This window comes from Macaca fascicularis, chromosome 4 (genome assembly GCF_037993035.2).
Source record: "Macaca fascicularis isolate 582-1 chromosome 4, T2T-MFA8v1.1".
In the NCBI taxonomy this organism is placed as follows: domain Eukaryota; kingdom Metazoa; phylum Chordata; class Mammalia; order Primates; family Cercopithecidae; genus Macaca; species Macaca fascicularis.
This window is the reverse complement of record NC_088378.1, coordinates 145,989,686-146,007,540: the sequence shown is the minus strand read 5'-3', so window position 1 is coordinate 146,007,540 and position 17,855 is coordinate 145,989,686. Positions and strand designations below refer to the sequence as shown.

The 17,855-nt window shown below is 40.8% G+C and overlaps 1 protein-coding gene and 2 non-coding genes across 3 annotated transcripts; all 3 read left to right on the top strand.

Annotated features, from left to right (window-relative positions):
- The first annotated feature begins 3 nt into the window (after positions 1-3).
- On the top strand, positions 4-472 carry H2AC12 (H2A clustered histone 12). Its single transcript, XM_005553786.4, has one exon. The coding sequence runs from the start codon at positions 34-36 to the stop codon at positions 418-420; it is 387 nt and encodes a 128-aa protein (XP_005553843.1). The 5' UTR covers positions 4-33; the 3' UTR covers positions 421-472.
- Positions 473-10,264: 9,792 nt separating this feature from the next.
- On the top strand, positions 10,265-10,336 carry TRNAH-GUG (transfer RNA histidin (anticodon GUG)). Its single transcript has one exon. It is a non-coding gene; the product is annotated as a tRNA-His (tRNA).
- A 4,120-nt stretch (positions 10,337-14,456) lies between these two features.
- Positions 14,457-14,530, top strand: TRNAT-AGU (transfer RNA threonine (anticodon AGU)). Its single transcript has one exon. It is a non-coding gene; the product is annotated as a tRNA-Thr (tRNA).
- The last annotated feature ends 3,325 nt before the right edge of the window (positions 14,531-17,855 follow it).

Genomic DNA, 17,855 nt, shown 5'->3' with positions numbered 1-17,855 from the left:
TTCGCTGGGTACTTTAAGTAAGTTGTGGCCAGTATGTCTGGACGTGGCAAGCAAGGCGGTAAAGCTCGCGCTAAGGCCAAGACCCGTTCTTCTCGGGCTGGGCTGCAGTTCCCTGTGGGCCGAGTGCACCGCTTACTCCGCAAGGGCAATTATGCAGAGCGGGTTGGGGCCGGCGCGCCGGTGTACCTGGCTGCGGTGCTGGAGTACCTGACTGCTGAGATCCTGGAGCTGGCCGGCAATGCGGCCCGCGACAACAAGAAGACCCGCATCATCCCGCGTCACCTCCAGCTGGCTATCCGCAACGATGAAGAGCTCAACAAGCTGCTGGGCAAAGTCACCATCGCGCAGGGTGGTGTCTTGCCCAATATCCAGGCCGTGCTGCTGCCTAAGAAGACTGAGAGCCACCATAAGGCCAAATAAGGAGCGAGGTTGTGAAAACTGAAAAACAAAGGCTCTTTTCAGAGCCACGCTACACTGTCCTAGAGAAAGCTGGACACGGTCATGTTTGTTTCATTAGATCACATTGTAAAGCGCTTCTTTCCCGGTTGGGCTGGAGTAACTCTTTACAATGTTTTTTGATGTAACTTAATCCACTGGAAGGCAATGAAGACCCACAAGTTATTGTAGGATACACCGGAGAAGCTTATTCAGCAGGAGTAATAAGTGAAATCAAATATGCAAATCCCTGAAGTCTATTTACCAATTCCAGAGTTTATGTTTGTTTTTGAGATGGAGTCTTTCCCTGTTGCCCAGGCTGGAGTGCAGTGGTGCGATCTCGGCTCACTGCAACCTCCACCTCCCAGGTTCAAGCGATTCTCCTGCCTGAGCCTCCCGAGTAGCTGGGATTATAGGCATGCACCACCATCCTCAGCTAATTTTTGTGTTTTTAGTAGAGACGGGGTTCCACCATGCTGGCCTGGCTGCTCTCGAACTCCTGACCTCAGGTGATCCGCCCGTGTCGGCCTCCCAAAGTGCTGGGATTACAGGCGCGAGCCACCACGCCAGGCCTCCAGTGTAATAATTATATTACATTAATAGTGTTGTCAAACAGCCATAAAAATGGGATATACTCGCCACTCTTTAAAGGCAAATTTTGCAATTCTAAGTATTCTTGAAAAGCAAGAAAGGTCAGCCTAATTCTTAAGTGGTCTAACTCTTAAGAGCAACTTTACCCAGGTGATGAAAGTCTAGTGACTCATTTGCATTACAATTTGATTCCAATGAGAGGAGAATATGGGATACAGAATTTCCTGAATCCATATTTGTAAATCCTTAGCCCCATTTCTTTGGAGAAGGTGTATTAATGCACTCTTTTAGTAACTCAGGATACAACATGGCTTTTTCTGTCTAGTTAATTTGTATTATCAAATTTATTAGATCAGGATTGCTATTGCTTTTGATTGCTTGTCCACATTAATTTACCTACCCTAGGAAGCCCTATGAGTTTCCTTCCTCCCCACCGACCCCCAACTTGATATTACTTGCCTGCTTTTACTTCATAGCCTCAAGGCTTTCTGGCTATTCCTACAAAATGCAAAACACATTTTCTGTCTTAAGGCCTTTGCACTTTAAATTCCCTCTTCCCTGATAGCTACCTTTCTCACTTTTTTTCAATCTATGTAGGTCTCACAGAGTGAGACTCCATCTCAAAAACAACAACACAAAGAAACCACACAGAAGAGATATTTGGTGCCAACCACTTATGGCTACATATGCAATATGAATGTGCTTATTTAATTCTTACAACCTTTTGAGGTGAGTATTGTTTGGACTCTAATTTGGAAACGAAAGTGTTGTGTTACTTATCTAATCAGATTCTCAATTAGTAGAAGAAAAAGCTATGTAGGTCTCTGTATACTCAGCCAGTATGCCTGTCAAGTTGCCCCCACACTGGGCCAAAGGGGCTCTAGACCACCCTTTTTAACTCCTTTGTGGGTCACTGAGTGAGGACTGCCCTGGGGAAGGATGCAGCCTTGAGTGGGGAGGAGCTCTGCAGCTGAGGCAAATACTAAAGAAGCTCACAGCTGGTGTCTATCTGCTAATTGTGCTCTCTGCAGTTGGGCTGCAAGCCCTTCCTTGAAGGAGGATCTGGGCAGTGTATTTCCATGTCTATGACATATATTAACATGAATATAAATATCAATGTTAAGTAAGGTCGATGATAGTATCTGTGAGACTGACTTTAGCATGTATAAGTGCATAGCTGGTATTGCTCTTTGACTTTTTTTCTTTTTCTTTTTTCTTGTTTTTGAGATGGAGTTTTGCTCTTCTTGCCCAGGCTGGAGTGCAATGGCCTGATCTTGGCTCACTGCAACCTCCACCTCCCAGATTCAAGCGATTCTCCTGCTTCAGACTCCCGAGTAGCTGGGATTACAGGCGTGTGCCACCACTCCCGGCTAATTTTGTAATTTTAGTAGAGACGGGGTTTCACCATGTTGGTCAGGCTGGTCTGGAACTCCTGACCTCAGATGATCTGCCCGCCTTGGCCTCCCAAAGTGCCGGGATTACAGGCATGAGCCTGTAATTACTTTCATCAGGGAATGTGAAGGGGGTGGGGTCTTTTCTTTTTAGAGAAATAAGAAAATGTGCAGACTTTCTAAAAATCTTTATTAGTTTGGTATACTCCTGTAAGAGTTTTAAATGCCTCAATCATTGCACATGGAAGGTGACAGAAAACAATTACAAAGGAAATGGGAGATTTTTCTACTGACTTTTCCTACCCCAGATTCAGCAAATCTCTTCACTTTTCCCGTTCTGAGAAATAATCCAGTTTAGCCCCATACTGAAGAAACTTCAGAATTAATACTTGAGGCTCAAAGGAGAGGAGAAGGAGCCTTTAAAAAAAAACATGGAACGAGTTTCTGTAGTATAGTGGTTATCACGTTTGCCTCACACGTGAAAAGTCCCTGGTTTGAAACCAGGTGGAAACACATTTACCAGGTGCAGTAGTTCATGCCTGTAATCCCAGCACAAAAACTTAGCCGGGCGTGGTGGCAGCTGCCTGTAGTCCCAGCTATTTGGGAGGTGAGGCAGGAGAATCGTTTGAGCCCGGGAGACGGAGGTTGCAGTGAGCTGAGATTGTGCCACTGCACTCTAGCCTGGGCGACAGAGTGAGACTCCAATCTCAAAAACAACAACAACAAAAAATCACATAGAAGAGATATTTGGTGCCAACAACTTATGGGCTACATATGCAATATGAATGTGCTTATTTAATTCTCACAACCTTTTGAGGTGGGTATTGTTTGGACTCTAATTTGGAAAAGAAAGTGTAGTGTTACTTATCCAATCAGATTCTCAATTAGTAGGAGAGAAAGCTATATATCAGAATATTATCTACTCAACATGGAACACACACATAACTGCCTTTTCTTAACTATCGGGTCTCATGTGCTTTAGTCTAAGGTATATAGAAACTTGGGTAAGAATTGTTAAAGGGAGATGTTGAAAGGTCTGTCAGAAGAGTATCATGATCGTATTTGAATTAATAGATACCGAATAAGAAAGAATAAAACTAGACTTAATTATTCACACAGTGTTTACAATAGTTTAAAGTGAATAAAGATTCCTGAAAATGGGAATCACACTTATATACTTTTTAAAAATATATTTTTAAGACACATACAATTTTAAAAACGCATACATACATGCTTTTCCTCGGTTCCACCCTTCCCCTTCATCTTCATACCTATTACAGATGGAGTCGTTGTCATGCATTCCTTGTAAGGAATAATTCTGATAAAATCAAAATAGTAAAGTCACATCTAAAAATATGTGAAGGTTTATACCCCAGAGGAGCTGCATGATTTAAATAATTAACAATGACAAAATCTGAGAAATACATGTGATTATGGATAATGAAGGGTGCTTAACTAAGGTCAAAATAATATAATTTTATATCAGGCTAACTATTGACATGGCTTCACTTACCTGGGAAGCTAGATTCTGTGTGTAATAGTAAACACCTGGGAGGAATACTGATTGTTTACAACGCTGACTGATATCTGGACTCAGAACTGGCCATCAGTAAATCAACTTGAGATCGCAAATATTCCTTGGAATCACACAAAGGAAAATACCAAAAAAAAAAAAAAAAAAGGAGGTAAAATTGCTGGTGTACATTGATATTGCTTGACTTATTAAAGACTAACTTTATTCACAACAGAATTGCTAAACTTTTTTCTATTTACAGCAAAATTGCTATTTGTGAAGAAACCAGTGCATTTTGTAATTTGCTTGAAGCTATAAGATTTTATAAAATTATCGGACTAGAATTAGAAAGTGTATTCAGGGATTGGCCTGTCTGATTCTATCTGGTACTCCTGTAGCTTTGCACTTGCTATTTCCTAGGCCCAGAGTGTTTGTCCTACCAGCCTCTCCTTGGGTAACTCCTATTCATTCTTCAATTTTCATAATATGGCACCTCCTCAATGAGGTATTCTCTTATTCCTAGTTCACATTATGCCTTCTGGGTTTACCAGATCAGGTTTTGTTTTGTTTTGTTTTGTTTTTGTTTTTTGAGATGGAGTCTTGCTCAGTAGTCCAGGCTGGAGTGCAGTGGTCCAATCTTGGCTCACTGCCTCCTCTGCTTCCCGGGTTCAAGTGATTCTCGTACCTCAGTCTCCCAAGTAGCTGGGATTACAGGCACGTGCCACCACGCCCTGCTAATTTTTTTGTATTTTTTGTACAGATGGGGTTTCACCATGTTAGCCAGGACGGTCTCGATTTCCTGACCTGGTGACCTGCCTGCCTCAGCCTCCCAAAGTGCTGAGATTATAGGCGTGAGCCTCCGCACCCAGCCCAGATCAGGTTTTTAAACTCCGTATCATCATCGCTTCTCAGCCTTTTGACTAAGATCAAGTGTTTTCAGCCTTTTGGCTAAGATCATCATTCTTATCAGTTTAAACTCTGTATCAATGACTATATTTTGAAAGTAAATATCTTATTTGTATTTTCATTTAATATCTGTAAACACAGCAGCGTATAAGCTAAAAGAGGTCAATATGTCAGCCATCAGGAAAAAGATGAGTCATTCAAATTGGGTACTTTGGGCTGGTCCCAGTGACTCATGTCTGTAACCCCAACACTTTCGGAGGCCGAGGCAGGCAGATCACTTGAACTCTTGAGGTCCAGAGTTCGAGGCCAGCCTGGCCAACAAGGTGAAACCCTGTCTCTACTAAAAATACAAAATAATTAGCCAGGCGTGGTGGTGGGCACCTGTAATCCCAGCTACTCAGGAGGCTGAGGCAGGACCTTGAACTCGCGAGGCGGAGGTTGCAGTGAGCTGAGATTGCACCACTGCACTCCAGCCTGGGTGACAGAGGGAGACTCTGTCTCAAAAAACAAACAATAACAACAACGAAAAAAACCAACTGGGTGCTTTGAAGATTGACAAAGAAGTGAGCAAGGTGTTAGGAAGCCACAAGAGATAGTGCAGTATTTTGAAGCTAATACCATATATAAGTAATTACCACACCTAGGCCCAAAGGGGCAATGGGAGGAAAGAAAATCTGGAAACAGAAAGAACTCCTTCCTCTCTCTGACATATTTTTACTTTCCATCAGCCAAATTCGACCAGAAGCCAAAAGGCAAGGATCAAATTCATGTATAGATCAACCTCCTAGGAACACAGGATGAAAGAAGGGGACAGTGAATCTAGGCTGGCAAAAGTAAATATCTAGCGCAGTCCATCCCTTTTGTCCTTTGGCATGTACTATCCTTTTCACAAGTGAAAAGTCTACATTGCATTCCAACATGGAATTTGTGAAATCACAGCCAGCTCATGGGGGTGATGCCAGTTTGTTCATAATCCTACTTTAAAACTAAAATGTTAGTTGTCACCTTCCTAGAATGTACTGGGGTAAAAAGCGAGAAGTACTTAGTTAACATAATACAAGCTGTTACGAACCTTGCTTCTGTAGCTAATCATGAGGCTTAGGTTAGTAATCACAGCTTTCTTCTAAAATTCATTTCTTAGGCCAGGTGTGGTGGCTCGTGCCTGTAATCCCAGCACTTTGGTAGGCCGAGGGGAGCAGATCACTTGAGCCCAGGAGTTCAACATGAGACTGGGCAAAATGGCAAGATTCTGACTCTACAGAAAATACAAAAAATTAGCCAGGCATAGTGGCGCATGCCTGTACTCCCAACTATCGGGGAGGCTGAGGTGGGAGAATCACCTGAGCCCGGGAGGTTGAGACTGCAGTGAGCCATGATCATGCCACTACACTCCAGCCTGGGCAATGAAATGAGACCCTATCTCAAAAATAAGTAAATAAAAATAAAATTCATTTCTTGTTTTCCTGACTTCCGTCAGCACATTGGCTGAATTCTTTACACAGTAGTATAAAGTATGCCTTTATTCCTGTGGGATCTGTGTCCTTGTGGTCTTTATCTCATTGTCACAATTTTTAATTGACCATAGCTTGTGGGCAAAAAACATTTACAGACTTCTCTGTTTGTTTTTTGTTTTTTGTATTCTTTAACCTCCGTTGTACAGCAGACATCAAACTACCTCCTAGAAATTGGGAGCAATGACTCCAAGTAGAGGGACACTTTGCCCTGCATATTGGTTCAGTGGCATGAAAAGACTAAAATGGCCAGAAGCAGTTTTCAAGTTTCAATTGATCTGAAAAGTGACATTGCTCTCTAGTGGAAACATTTATCCACTGGGCATAAAGACACCCATTCCCTCAGAGCTCAATCAAGGTCACAGGGATAGATACAAAATTGTCCAAATGGATCACTGAGTAATAATGAGAGGCGATACTCACACCTCTACATCTTGACTCCTGGACATGTGCATTCTGGATATAGAGAGATGGCTCTACATATTGGCCACTGTTTTGATACTTATTAATACTATCACATTGGCAATTAACTATCAACATAAGAATTTTGGGGAATACATTCAGACCATAGCAGTTTCTAAGAGGCGGGAGAAATCCAGTGTATCAAATAGTGTTGAGAAATCATATAAGTTGAGGACTAACATAGCCATTTCAACTAGTGAAATGTAATAGATCAGTTTAAGTGGAATGTTGGAGAAGAAAGCAAAATGAAGGAGCGTAATAAAGAAATGAGATGAAAGAAATAAGATAGGGGTTTGATGACACTTTGAGGAAATACGGCTATAAAGTGAAAGACAGCACTATCAATAGCTGAAAGGAAAAGTGAAAGCAAGAGAACATGTCTTTCAGATGAAAGAAATAAAAGCTTTGAATGCTGAAATGAAAGATCCTATAGAGATCAAATAGAATTTTTTTAAATAATACAGGAGAAGAAGGAAAATATTGCTGAACTATTCCCTTGAAAGAAAGAGGGTTTTAAATTATTTATTACAGAAAGTTTAGAAATTCAGACGTAGAAGACTGCATGGCATTGATAAAGGTAGAACTGTAGGTTCAACTGTGCCAGCCTGTCTCTTATTCTTCTCAGAATCACTGTAGTGAATGTGTTAGATTAAATATTCAAAACGTCCTTTCAAAATAAGCACGAGGAAAGAGGCCTTTTTCTAGGCCTGTGACATCAAAGATACAGCTTTTCTGTCTTTTTATGGAGAAGCACATGCAGATCAACCCAATTTCCAAAAACATCCCAGCAGAAAATGCTGAAAAGCACTTTCATTCACAGCAGCTTTCTGAATGGGGTTGAGGAAGGCCCTAAGCAAAGGAAAAAGAGAGATTCAATTCAAGGAGACTTGAGACAGAGGCAGCTTGCATTCTCCTTCTTACTGGCTGCATTTTCTTTGATGGAGCTCATGTCTTTGATACTGAGAAAGCCCTTAGGTCTCTTCCCTGATCAAAAAAATGAATGTTAGGGCCAGGCACAGTGGCTCACGCCTGTAATCCCAACACTTTGGGAGGCCGAGGCAGGTGGATCACGAGCTCAGGAGATCGAGATCATACTGTCTAAAACAGTGAAAACCCGTCTCTACTAAAAACAGACAAAATTAGCCAGGCATGGTGGCATGCACCTGTAGTCCTAGCTGCTCGAGAGGCTGAGGCAGGAGAATCACTTGAACCCGGGAGGCGGAGTTTGCAGTGAGCCAAGATTGCGCCACTGCCCTCCAGCCTGGGCGACTAGACTCCGTCTCAAAAAAAAAAAAAATTGTTAGGAAACAGGTAATTCTTCATTCAGTAAAGCTGTTAGTAATTAGAATAGTTTTGTGTATTCCAGACAGAGGAAAGGAGATAAAGAAAATTTTAGGAAATTAAGCACGTTATTTTGGCTTTGCTGAGCTTTATTATGGATAGCTGCAACTGTGGTTTTGAACTCCCTTCGTTTTTAAATTTCTTATTATTATTTTAGAGGCAGGATCTTGCTCTGTGGCCCAGGCTGCAGCGCAGAGGCACAATCATAGCTCACTGCAACCTCAAACTCCTGGGTTCACGTGATCCTCCTGCCTCAGCCTCCCTTGTAATGGGGACTATAGGCATGCACCTCTGTGCCTGGCTAAATTTTTTTTTATTTTTTTATAGAGACAGGGTCTCACTATGTTGTCCAAACTTGATTCAAATTAATGGCCTCAAGCAATACTCCTGTCTTGACCTCCCAACCTTTCTTTAAATTATTACCAATGTTTTCCCATCAAAAGTCAAAAGACAAGCCTGCTGAACTGGGCCAGACGCTGCTGGATGAAGTTGCTTTTATATAGCTTTGGATTGTAATCTCTGCCCATCCATTCATTCATTCTGCAGTCAAATTATATTGATAAAGAACCTACCAAATGGGGAGCCCTAATGATAGACTATTGAACAAAATGGAAACCTCGTCTTGGGGCATACTGGAGAAGGAGGAGGGAGGCTGACATTAATCAAATAACTCTGGTATTATACATTACAAACTGATATAGGAGCACTAAAGGAAAAGTGAAAAATAATCAAGTGGCCAGGCATGGTGGCTCACGCCTGCAATCCCAGCACTTTGGGAGCCCGAAGCAGGTGGATCACTTGAGGTCAGGAGTTGGAGACCAACCTGGCCAACATGGTGAAACCCCGTCTCTACTAAAAATACAAAAATTAGCCCGGCGTGGTGGCTTACGCCTGTAAACCCAGCTACTCGGGAGGCTGAGGCAGGAGAATGGCCTGAACCTGGGAGGTGGTGGTTGCAATGAGTCAAGATTGTGCCATTGCACTCCAGCCTGGCAACAGAGCGAGACTCTGAGAAAAAAAAAAAAAAAAAGAAGAAAGAGGAAGAAAGAAAGAAAGAAAAGAAAGAGAAGAAGAGAGAGAGAAGGAGAGAAGAAGAGAAGGGGAGAAAGAGAGAAGGAAGGAAGGAAGAAAAAAAAAAAAAGGAACCATATGTTGCGTGTAGACGGGAGGTCAAGAAAAGCTTCCTTGATTTGAAAAAGCTTCCTTGAGTTGAAGCTGAAGCATTAAACAAATTTAGCCAGGTAAAGAGAAGAGGCCGGGCGCGGTAGCTCACTCCTGTAATCCCAGCACTTTGGGAGGCCTAGGGGAGCGGATCAGTTGAGTTCAGGAGTTTAAGACCAGAATGATTTTACAGAAAAAACAACATTTAGTATCAAGGGGAAAACACGACAGGACCTTGACTCTAGAGGCTGCGTTCCTAAAACAGCAAGCGGGGCGGGAGGGAAGTCCCATAGAGCTTTGGAGCCACAGGAGAGGCACTCTCTTATCTCACCCTTCTGGCAAACTAGGTATGAGAGGGAGAAAGAAATTTCACTCTGAGGTGCGAGCGCCGCAGGACATTTCCTGACGGCTCAGGTGGGCAGGCTGAGTGCGCCAGCGCCTCAGGGGCTTCTCACAGGTGCCTGGGTCAGGACGAAGCTACATAGTTCCTCGTGACGAGAAACTCACTTCTGGCACCTGTCGAGATGCCAGATTCCATGCCAAGCCCCCAAAGATTCTGACTAGTTTGGCAAAAAATGGGATCCGGCAGGTCCACTTCAAAGTAGCGCCCTCTTCCTTTTGTTGCCAAAGATCTGAGGACCACACTGCTAAACTAAGCAAGAGACATGCGTGGGTTGGCGATAGAAGTGAGACTAGTAAGTTTACAAGCACAATATTACCAATCCCAAAAAAGAACCACCACGCTGGGAAAAATCCGTATAATGAAACTATTCGTGTCACCTTTGGCTTGTTTGCCATAAGCAAAATACTGGGGACAGGGAGTGGATAAGGAAGTAAACTGGGTAGGTGTGTAAATAAGGACGGAAGACAGTGCACCATTCTTTAGATGACAAAAATAGTTCCTGAGAAATGAGCAAAGGGAGAACCCTCCAGGCAGCGGCCTCTGGTGGCGTGCCGTGATCGTATAGTGGTTAGTACTCTGCGTTGTGGCCGCAGCAACCTCGGTTCGAATCCGAGTCACGGCAGTATCTTGACGTCGTGTGCGCTCACTTTTGCAACGTGCTGGAGTAGAGATAGTCTCAGAAAAACGCATGCAAAATTGAATTGACTCATGATCTAATCTGTACACAAAAAAACGCTAGTATTCATCGTGGTGCCCCAACCAGTCAGCCAAGCAGAGAGTGTCTATGGTTGTCACCTTGACTTTCTTTTTTTCCCTCTCCAAAGTTTCTCTTCCCACCCCTACCCAAGCCCTACAGTTTTGTTGGCATTGGCTGTATGTAAAGAAACTGAGGTCATTTTTTTTTTTTTTTTAATGGAAAACTTTTACTTTCAAACACTGGTAGGCATGAGGAAAGGACTGTTCAAAAGGGGATCCAGGTTTGTTGTGGAGATCTTTCTTAAAACACAAAAGACAAATTATTAATCACGCGTTTCTAAGTATCCTAGCTGGGCCAATGCTGAGAAACTGTAACCTTTGATCGTCTGGAGAAAATTAAAGAAATTTGAGTAATTGAAGGAATTTGAGGAGGGGAAATGGCGGCCCAGAAGAACAGCCCCCATTTCTAGCCTGTTCAGTTTCTAGAATGAGTTCTAAAGGGCCAAGTACACTGTTGGGTGAGGTGGGAATGGAGGAGAGTTGATCTGAGATAGGGAGGTGGCTGGAAAGAAGTAGTTGGTGCTACCTGGGACCAATAGGAGGTGGCTAGAGACAGGCAGATCCCCAGAGGAGCTTCCATGAGCCCAGTTCTAGTTAGTAGCACAGCACTCTGAGAACACATTAATGGCACTTCGTCCCTCCTGGCCCTGGTGGATGGCTAGTATTCAAACAGGCGTGGTGGCTCATGCCTATAATCCCAGCACTGTGGGAGGCGGAGGTGGGCAGATCACCTGAGGTCAGGAGTTCAAGACCAGCCTGGCCAACATGGTGAAACCTCGTCTCTACTAAAAATACAAAAATTAGCTGGGCCTAGTGGCATAGGCCTGTAGTCCCAGCTACTCAGAAGGCTGAGGCATGAGAATTGCCTGAACCCAGGCGATAGAGGTTGCAGTAAGCCAAGATCATACCACTGCACTCCAGCCTGAGTGACAGGGTGAGACTCTGTCAAAAAAAAAAAAAAAAAAAGAAAGAAAGAAAGAAAGAAAAAAAAAAAACGTTGTCATACTTTTAGCAACTTACCAAAATTTCAGCAAAAGAGATTTGTTCTTTCCTTCTTGGGGCTAAAATAGCCCCCATTTATTCTCCAACTGTCCACTGACATGGATTCTGAAACTCAGAGATATTGTAATTAAGCTGAGCTGCCTTATACTGTCAGATATCATCTCTCCAACAGGTCAGGTTCTAGGCCTCTTCACAGTAATTTAATAGCATTTACAGTGGTTATTCATGTTCACTTGTATCACACTCGACTTCAATTTTCTTTTTAGTCTATTTTATCTTGACTCAGTCTTACAAGAGTGAAGACAGGGACCAAGCATGTACTGACCCCAAAGGATCAGTTCTTGTCAATTACTTGCCACAAGTGAATGATAAAACTGCTAAAGCAATAAACATCTTGATCTTGCAATTCTCCAGAACACATTTCCTCAGATCTTACTGGCCTGAGTAGCAGAAATCTATGGACTCTGACTCAGAGGCTGGCTACCTCTTAGTGAGAGAGCTAGGGTCCTAGATCTATCACAGAATAAAATTATAGTGACAGGTGAGTAATAGGGATCAACAAAACCCGTGCTGTATGATTTGCTGGAAAAGTAGAGAGCTTGCTTGACGTGTACCATATGATACTCGGTGCAAAGCACGTGTTTATCTTAGAGGTGTAAAGTTCTGTGGTTCACAATATTGTTTTGCAGCTTTGAGTGAGCATTGCTAGAAATCTGGTATTAACTAAACAGGGGAATTGTGAGATTAAAAGCTTGCATTTTATGAATGCACTAATATTGGTATGGAAGTATCTTATACAATCTGCCAACCACATTTTCAGAAAGAAAATTGTCTTACTCTACCTATGGCATCCATGGTCTTGAAATTACTTTTTAACATTTCTATGTCTTATCATTCTCATCTCTCAATGGAAGTTAATGAAAGTTACCACCTTCTAAAATTGTTCTAAAGATTTAAGGGTGTTAAATGCATGATGGCACTATCTTAGTAAGGTACAAACAAACAAACAAACAAAATGATAAAATAAGCCATTTTGGAGTTAAATAAATAAATATCATTGCTACTTAAGTGGTGGAAGGCCTTCATACAGTAGTAATATTGCGAAGACTTTTACCAGACTCAGCATCTATTTAACTTGACCACAATCCTCTGCTTCTTTGATGCTGATAAGGTAGTTCTAACAATAACAAGAAGGGTTTTGTCTGTCCTCAGGATTGAGGTTTATTTGAAGATTTGAGCAAGGCTTTTTATAAGGCAGATGTTGGCCAAAATGTTTGCTATGATAGGCCATAAGTTTAGGAAAGACACAGATGTTGTGGGAAAAGGTAGGTTCTAGAAAGGATAGCCCCAAAAGTCAGGGAATCAGGAAAAGAACTTTCCTTCTAATGTCAGCAGAAATCCAGATGAAACACTTTAAACAGCGGTTTGGTAGTGTTAATTTCTCTCAAGGGTGCAGCAATCTATCTGTAGCCACACCATTCCAGCACCTACTTTATGTTGAAATGTCTGCTCATATCTTGGAAAGATTTCCAAAAGGAGAAACAAAGGGTTTTTCTTCCAGGGCTTTACACCATAGCAAGATTTATGAAACACGTGTCAGTGAGAAACAGAAGTCAGGGAATAAATAACTAAACTTAACAAAAAACCTCAGCCAAGAAAGCCAAAAAATTTGTATATCCTGGCCTTGTGATTAGCTAGGTAGTGAGTAGAAGCTCATGACCTACAGGAAATAAATCAGAAGCAACACCAGGCTTGGTTAAAAAATAAAAACTCAACCTCAACCTAAGTAATTTCTCATCTTTCCAGGGTCTTGCATTTTGTGGATGCTTAAGCAATGCATATGCAAAGCACCAGGCAGTTATTTAAATATTTCAGGATATTGGTTTCATCTGCTTTTCCCCATGCTAAGCTGCATTCAGCTAAACATTCCATGACTCCTTCTACATTCATCAAACCGACATAGAACCTGAGATAAAAGGTCATGCAACTCTGTGAGGCCCAAGTTAGAGGTTCCCACAGCGTCCTGTGAGGGCTATCACATTGTACTCTACTTTGTTCTCTAATTCTCTGTATCATCCACGCAGTTTTACAGTCTATGTGGGTCTAGAAATTGAGTCTGTTTTAACCCAGCAGGCAAATGAGCAGAACAAGACTATGGCAGAAGCAAAGATACCCATCCAGCAGAACTCCCTGTTTACACCTAACTTACTGTTTCTAACAGCAGATCTCCTGTTGAGACCAAAGCTCTCTTTGAAACAGAGGATCTCAAAGTGCCTAGTTTGGGTGAGTGGGAATCAGCATGACCACAAATCTCCACTGCATCACTGTGTCCTGGTCTAGGCTCACTTTCTTGTGCCAGATTAGATAAAATGGAAGCATAATGGTTTTTTCTCAATTGCAGTGAATTAGTTCAGAAGGTAGTGTGGTGGGTGCTATAACCCAGCAATAAAGAGATTGGTTTTCATATCCCTTGTGTTTTGTTTCTTGTTGGATTTTTTAAGTTGGTTTATTTGTTTTGGGGTGTTTTTTGTTGTTGCTTTCGGCCAATTTTTAAAATTTTGCTTTTTTATCTCCCTGTAGAACATAAATTCAATAATGGAAGAAAATTTTGCTGTTTTATTCACTGTTTTCAGTGAATAAAATCTCCAATACCTGGAAAACTACCTGAAATGCAGTACTCAACATTTGTAGACAAAATGAATGTACGAATAGAGAAATGTTTAAAATATGTTGCGATATCCAATATTTCCTGTAGGGGGAGATAGTCACCACGAAATAGTAATTTCACTCATTTCAATTTGAAATAAATTCTAAAACCCTGCATTGAAGAAAAGTATTTTTTTAAGTGTTGGAATTTCTGCTTTGTTGCTGGTTCAGAAACACAGATGTGCTTTCTTTGTCACAAAATTAAGTACACTTTTGGCAAACTGATAATTTGTCAAAAATGTTATAAATATGATATATCTGAACATATGCCCAAGAGGGGCCCTGTGGCTTAGCTGGTCAAAGCGCCTGTCTAGTAAACAGGAGATCCTGGGTTCGAATCCCAGCGGGGCCTTAGTTGTTCAATTTTATATTTTCAATAGTATGTTGCAAATACATAAGTTGAAAATGCATTAAGGAATTTATAGGTTGTGAAATCTGTATTGAGCGATTAGCACAATTGTGGGGAGTCCCTTGCCAGGTAACTGCATCACAATATGAAAGAGTTGGGATGAAGGGAAAAATGAATAAAGTTTCTGTTGGTAAAAAGCAATGGGTTTGCTGATGACAGGTAAGACTGGGGGTGTATAAGTTGTACCAAAAAAAAAAAAAAAAAATCTTGTAATACATAGTAGAGAGCAATATTTCAAATTCTGTCATAGACATTCAGTCTCCAGCCTCTTAACCTTGATAGCCATCATTTTCAGCACATGATAGATTTTGATTATCAGTGTCAGGCAAATAATTAATAAGCCATGGCATTTTGCTTGGAGTCTGATTCACTTTGATTTTTGAAAATAAGAGAGTAATGGTGAAATTTATTTTCTCACCATTTCGGTTTTGTATGACTCTAAGAATTGTCTTATTTGTACATCTAGGATCTAGGGACTCAATTATATATTGAGGAAATAAATCACAAATGAATGACTTTCCTGAATCTTAAGTGGCATTGCAGTTCATAAACTAAAGTGTACCCTCTGTAGCACTGGCTGACTCATTAGGTTTCTCAGTTTTATCTAAAGAGATTTCAAAGGTTATTATCAGAGTTCCACCAGAGTCATTGTCTTTTCACTGCTGTAAAAGTAGTCCTGCACTGTGCCTGAAATCGTTTATACTTCAGAGTAAATCTGAATTCTGCTTTCTCATTTTATTCATAGCAGTTCTCTCCCACCTACTTTCAAAGGAATATGAGCAAAAAAGATTGTCACAAGCCTCTGCTTCACTTCTCAGAAGACTGATATTTAAAGGATCCTGCAAATTGGAATGCTGCTATTGAAAAATTTGTAAACAATTGATTAAGCTATGTCTTCAAAGTTTAAGTATCTAAAAATACAAACTTGAATACTACAGTATTCTCTCTTTCTTGCAAACTAAATTCAATGAAGGCTGAAAATATCTGAAGATTTATATATTACATGTTATAGTGTTATTCTTGCTCTATGCTTACCAAAAGCACAGAGAGAAACAAATATGTTCTCAGGTACATTTTAGTTAAGTGGCCCTAAACAACCTCTGTCTGAAATATTAAGTGGAACACACAAATCAGCTATCAAACTCTCACTACCTTACACCTGTCAGTTACTCCAGATTCAACCTACACATTAAAAGGAAGCCTCAGGTCAGGTGCAGTGGCTCACACCTGTAATCCCAGCACTTTGGGAGGCCGAGGCAGGTGGATCACGAGGTCAGGAGTTCAAGACCAGCCTGACCAACATGGTGAAACCCCGTGTCTACTAAAAATACAAAAATTAGCCAGGCATGGTGGCATGTGCCTGTAATGCCAGCTACTCGGGAGGCTGAGACAGGGGAATCACTTGAACCCAGGAGGCAGAGGTTGCAATGAGCCGGGATCATGCCACTGCACACCAGTCTGGGCAACAGAGCCAGACTCCATCTCAAAAAAAAAAAAAAAAAAAAAAGAAAAGAGAGAGAGAGAAAGAAAAGAAAAGAAAAAGAAAAAAAAAAAAGAAAGGAAGCTTCCTCCATTATTAACATATTTGCAGACTGTCTCACAGCCTGGTTTTGAAAGATGAGGAAGTAGAATTCTCCCTTCCTCCTGTTATATTTAGGAAAGAAGGGAGAAGTAAATTAAGAGGAATGACAGAAGATGACACAGAATATATGGTGTCAATCTTATTTAAAGCTTTGCAAAATAACAGAGATTCAGTGAAGAATTTTTAGAGAGGAGTGACATGAAATGTTCTTAGAAAGACAATGATTAAAACGAATTCAAGGAAGCAAGATAGACAAACAAAAATAAATAAACAAAAGACTTTACCATATTGAATCATGAGGGCAAATCCTTCATAAATGACTTGGTGTACTCTCCACAGTAATGAGTTCATGTGAGAGATCTGGTTGTTAAACCTGAGCGTTCTCACAAGGAATCTCAGATTGGACTTTAAAAAGAGACTAGGGCTTTCCTTCTCTCTCTCTTGTTCCCTCTCTCACCATGAGGCGCCTGCTCCTGCTTCAACTTCCCCAAGAGTAAAAGCTCTTTTTGGCCTCACCAGAAACCGAGCAGATGCTGGTGCCATGCTTGTACAGCCTGCAGAACCATGAGCCAAATAAACTTCTCTTCTTTATAAATTATCCAGCCTCAGATATTCCTTGATAGCAACGCAAAATGAACTAACACAACTTTCCTCCCACAGTGGAAAAACTAGTTTTCTCTCCATTGCCAATCTAATTCTTCTACTCCATATAAGTTTGTGTTTTTTGACTTTCCCTTTAAACTGGTTACAACATCTGTCTGATTCCATCACTGAATCAGCAAAATAAGATACTTAATCTGTATTCATTAATTTTATTGAGAAAAAATTTACATAATATAAAATTAATCATTGTAAATGATACAATTCAGTGGCATTTAGTATGGTTACAATGCTGTGCAATCATCATGTCTATCCACTTCCAAACATTTTAATCACCTCAAAAACAAACTGTGTACTCATTAAGCAGTCACTCCCCATTGTTCTTTTCCCCAGATCCTGGCAATCATTAATGTAAGTTCTGTGTGTATGAATTTACCTATTCTGGATATTTCATTAAACGGAATCATACACTGTCAGCCTTCTATTGCTTAGCATAATGTTTGAGGTTCATCCGTGTTGTGTATATATGAGTACTTCGTTACTTTTTATGCTGAATAATATTCCACTGTATAGATGTACTATATTTTCCTTGTGCCTTTATCAGTTGATGGATATTTGTGTTGCTTCCACCTTTTGGCTATTGTGACAGCAATACTATAAATATTCATGTACAAGTATTTGTTTGAAAACCTACTTTTAAATCTATTGATTATATGCATAAGGGTGGAATTGTGAGTTCATATGGTAATTCTATGTTTAACTTTTTAAGGAACTACTAAACTTTTCCATTTTACATTCCTGTTAGCGATGTATGAGGATTCCAGTTGCTCCATATCCTCACCAACACTTTGCTATTACCTGACTTTTTAATTCTAGTCATCCAAGTAGGTAAGGAGTGGTATCTCACTAATTTGCATTTCCCTAATAATTAATAATGTTGATCATCTTTTCATGTGCTTGTTGGTCATTTGTATATCTTCTTTGAAGGAATTCCTAGTCAAGTCTTTTGCCCAATTTTTAATTGGTTTGTTTTCTTTTTGTTGTTGAGTTGTAAGAGTTTTTATTTAAAAATATACTCTGGACGCT

Excerpts from the sequence above, each read along its gene's own strand:
- H2AC12 (XM_005553786.4), top strand. The coding sequence starts at position 34 with ATGTCTGGACGTGGCAAGCAAGGCGGTAAAGCTCGCGCTAAGGCCAAG.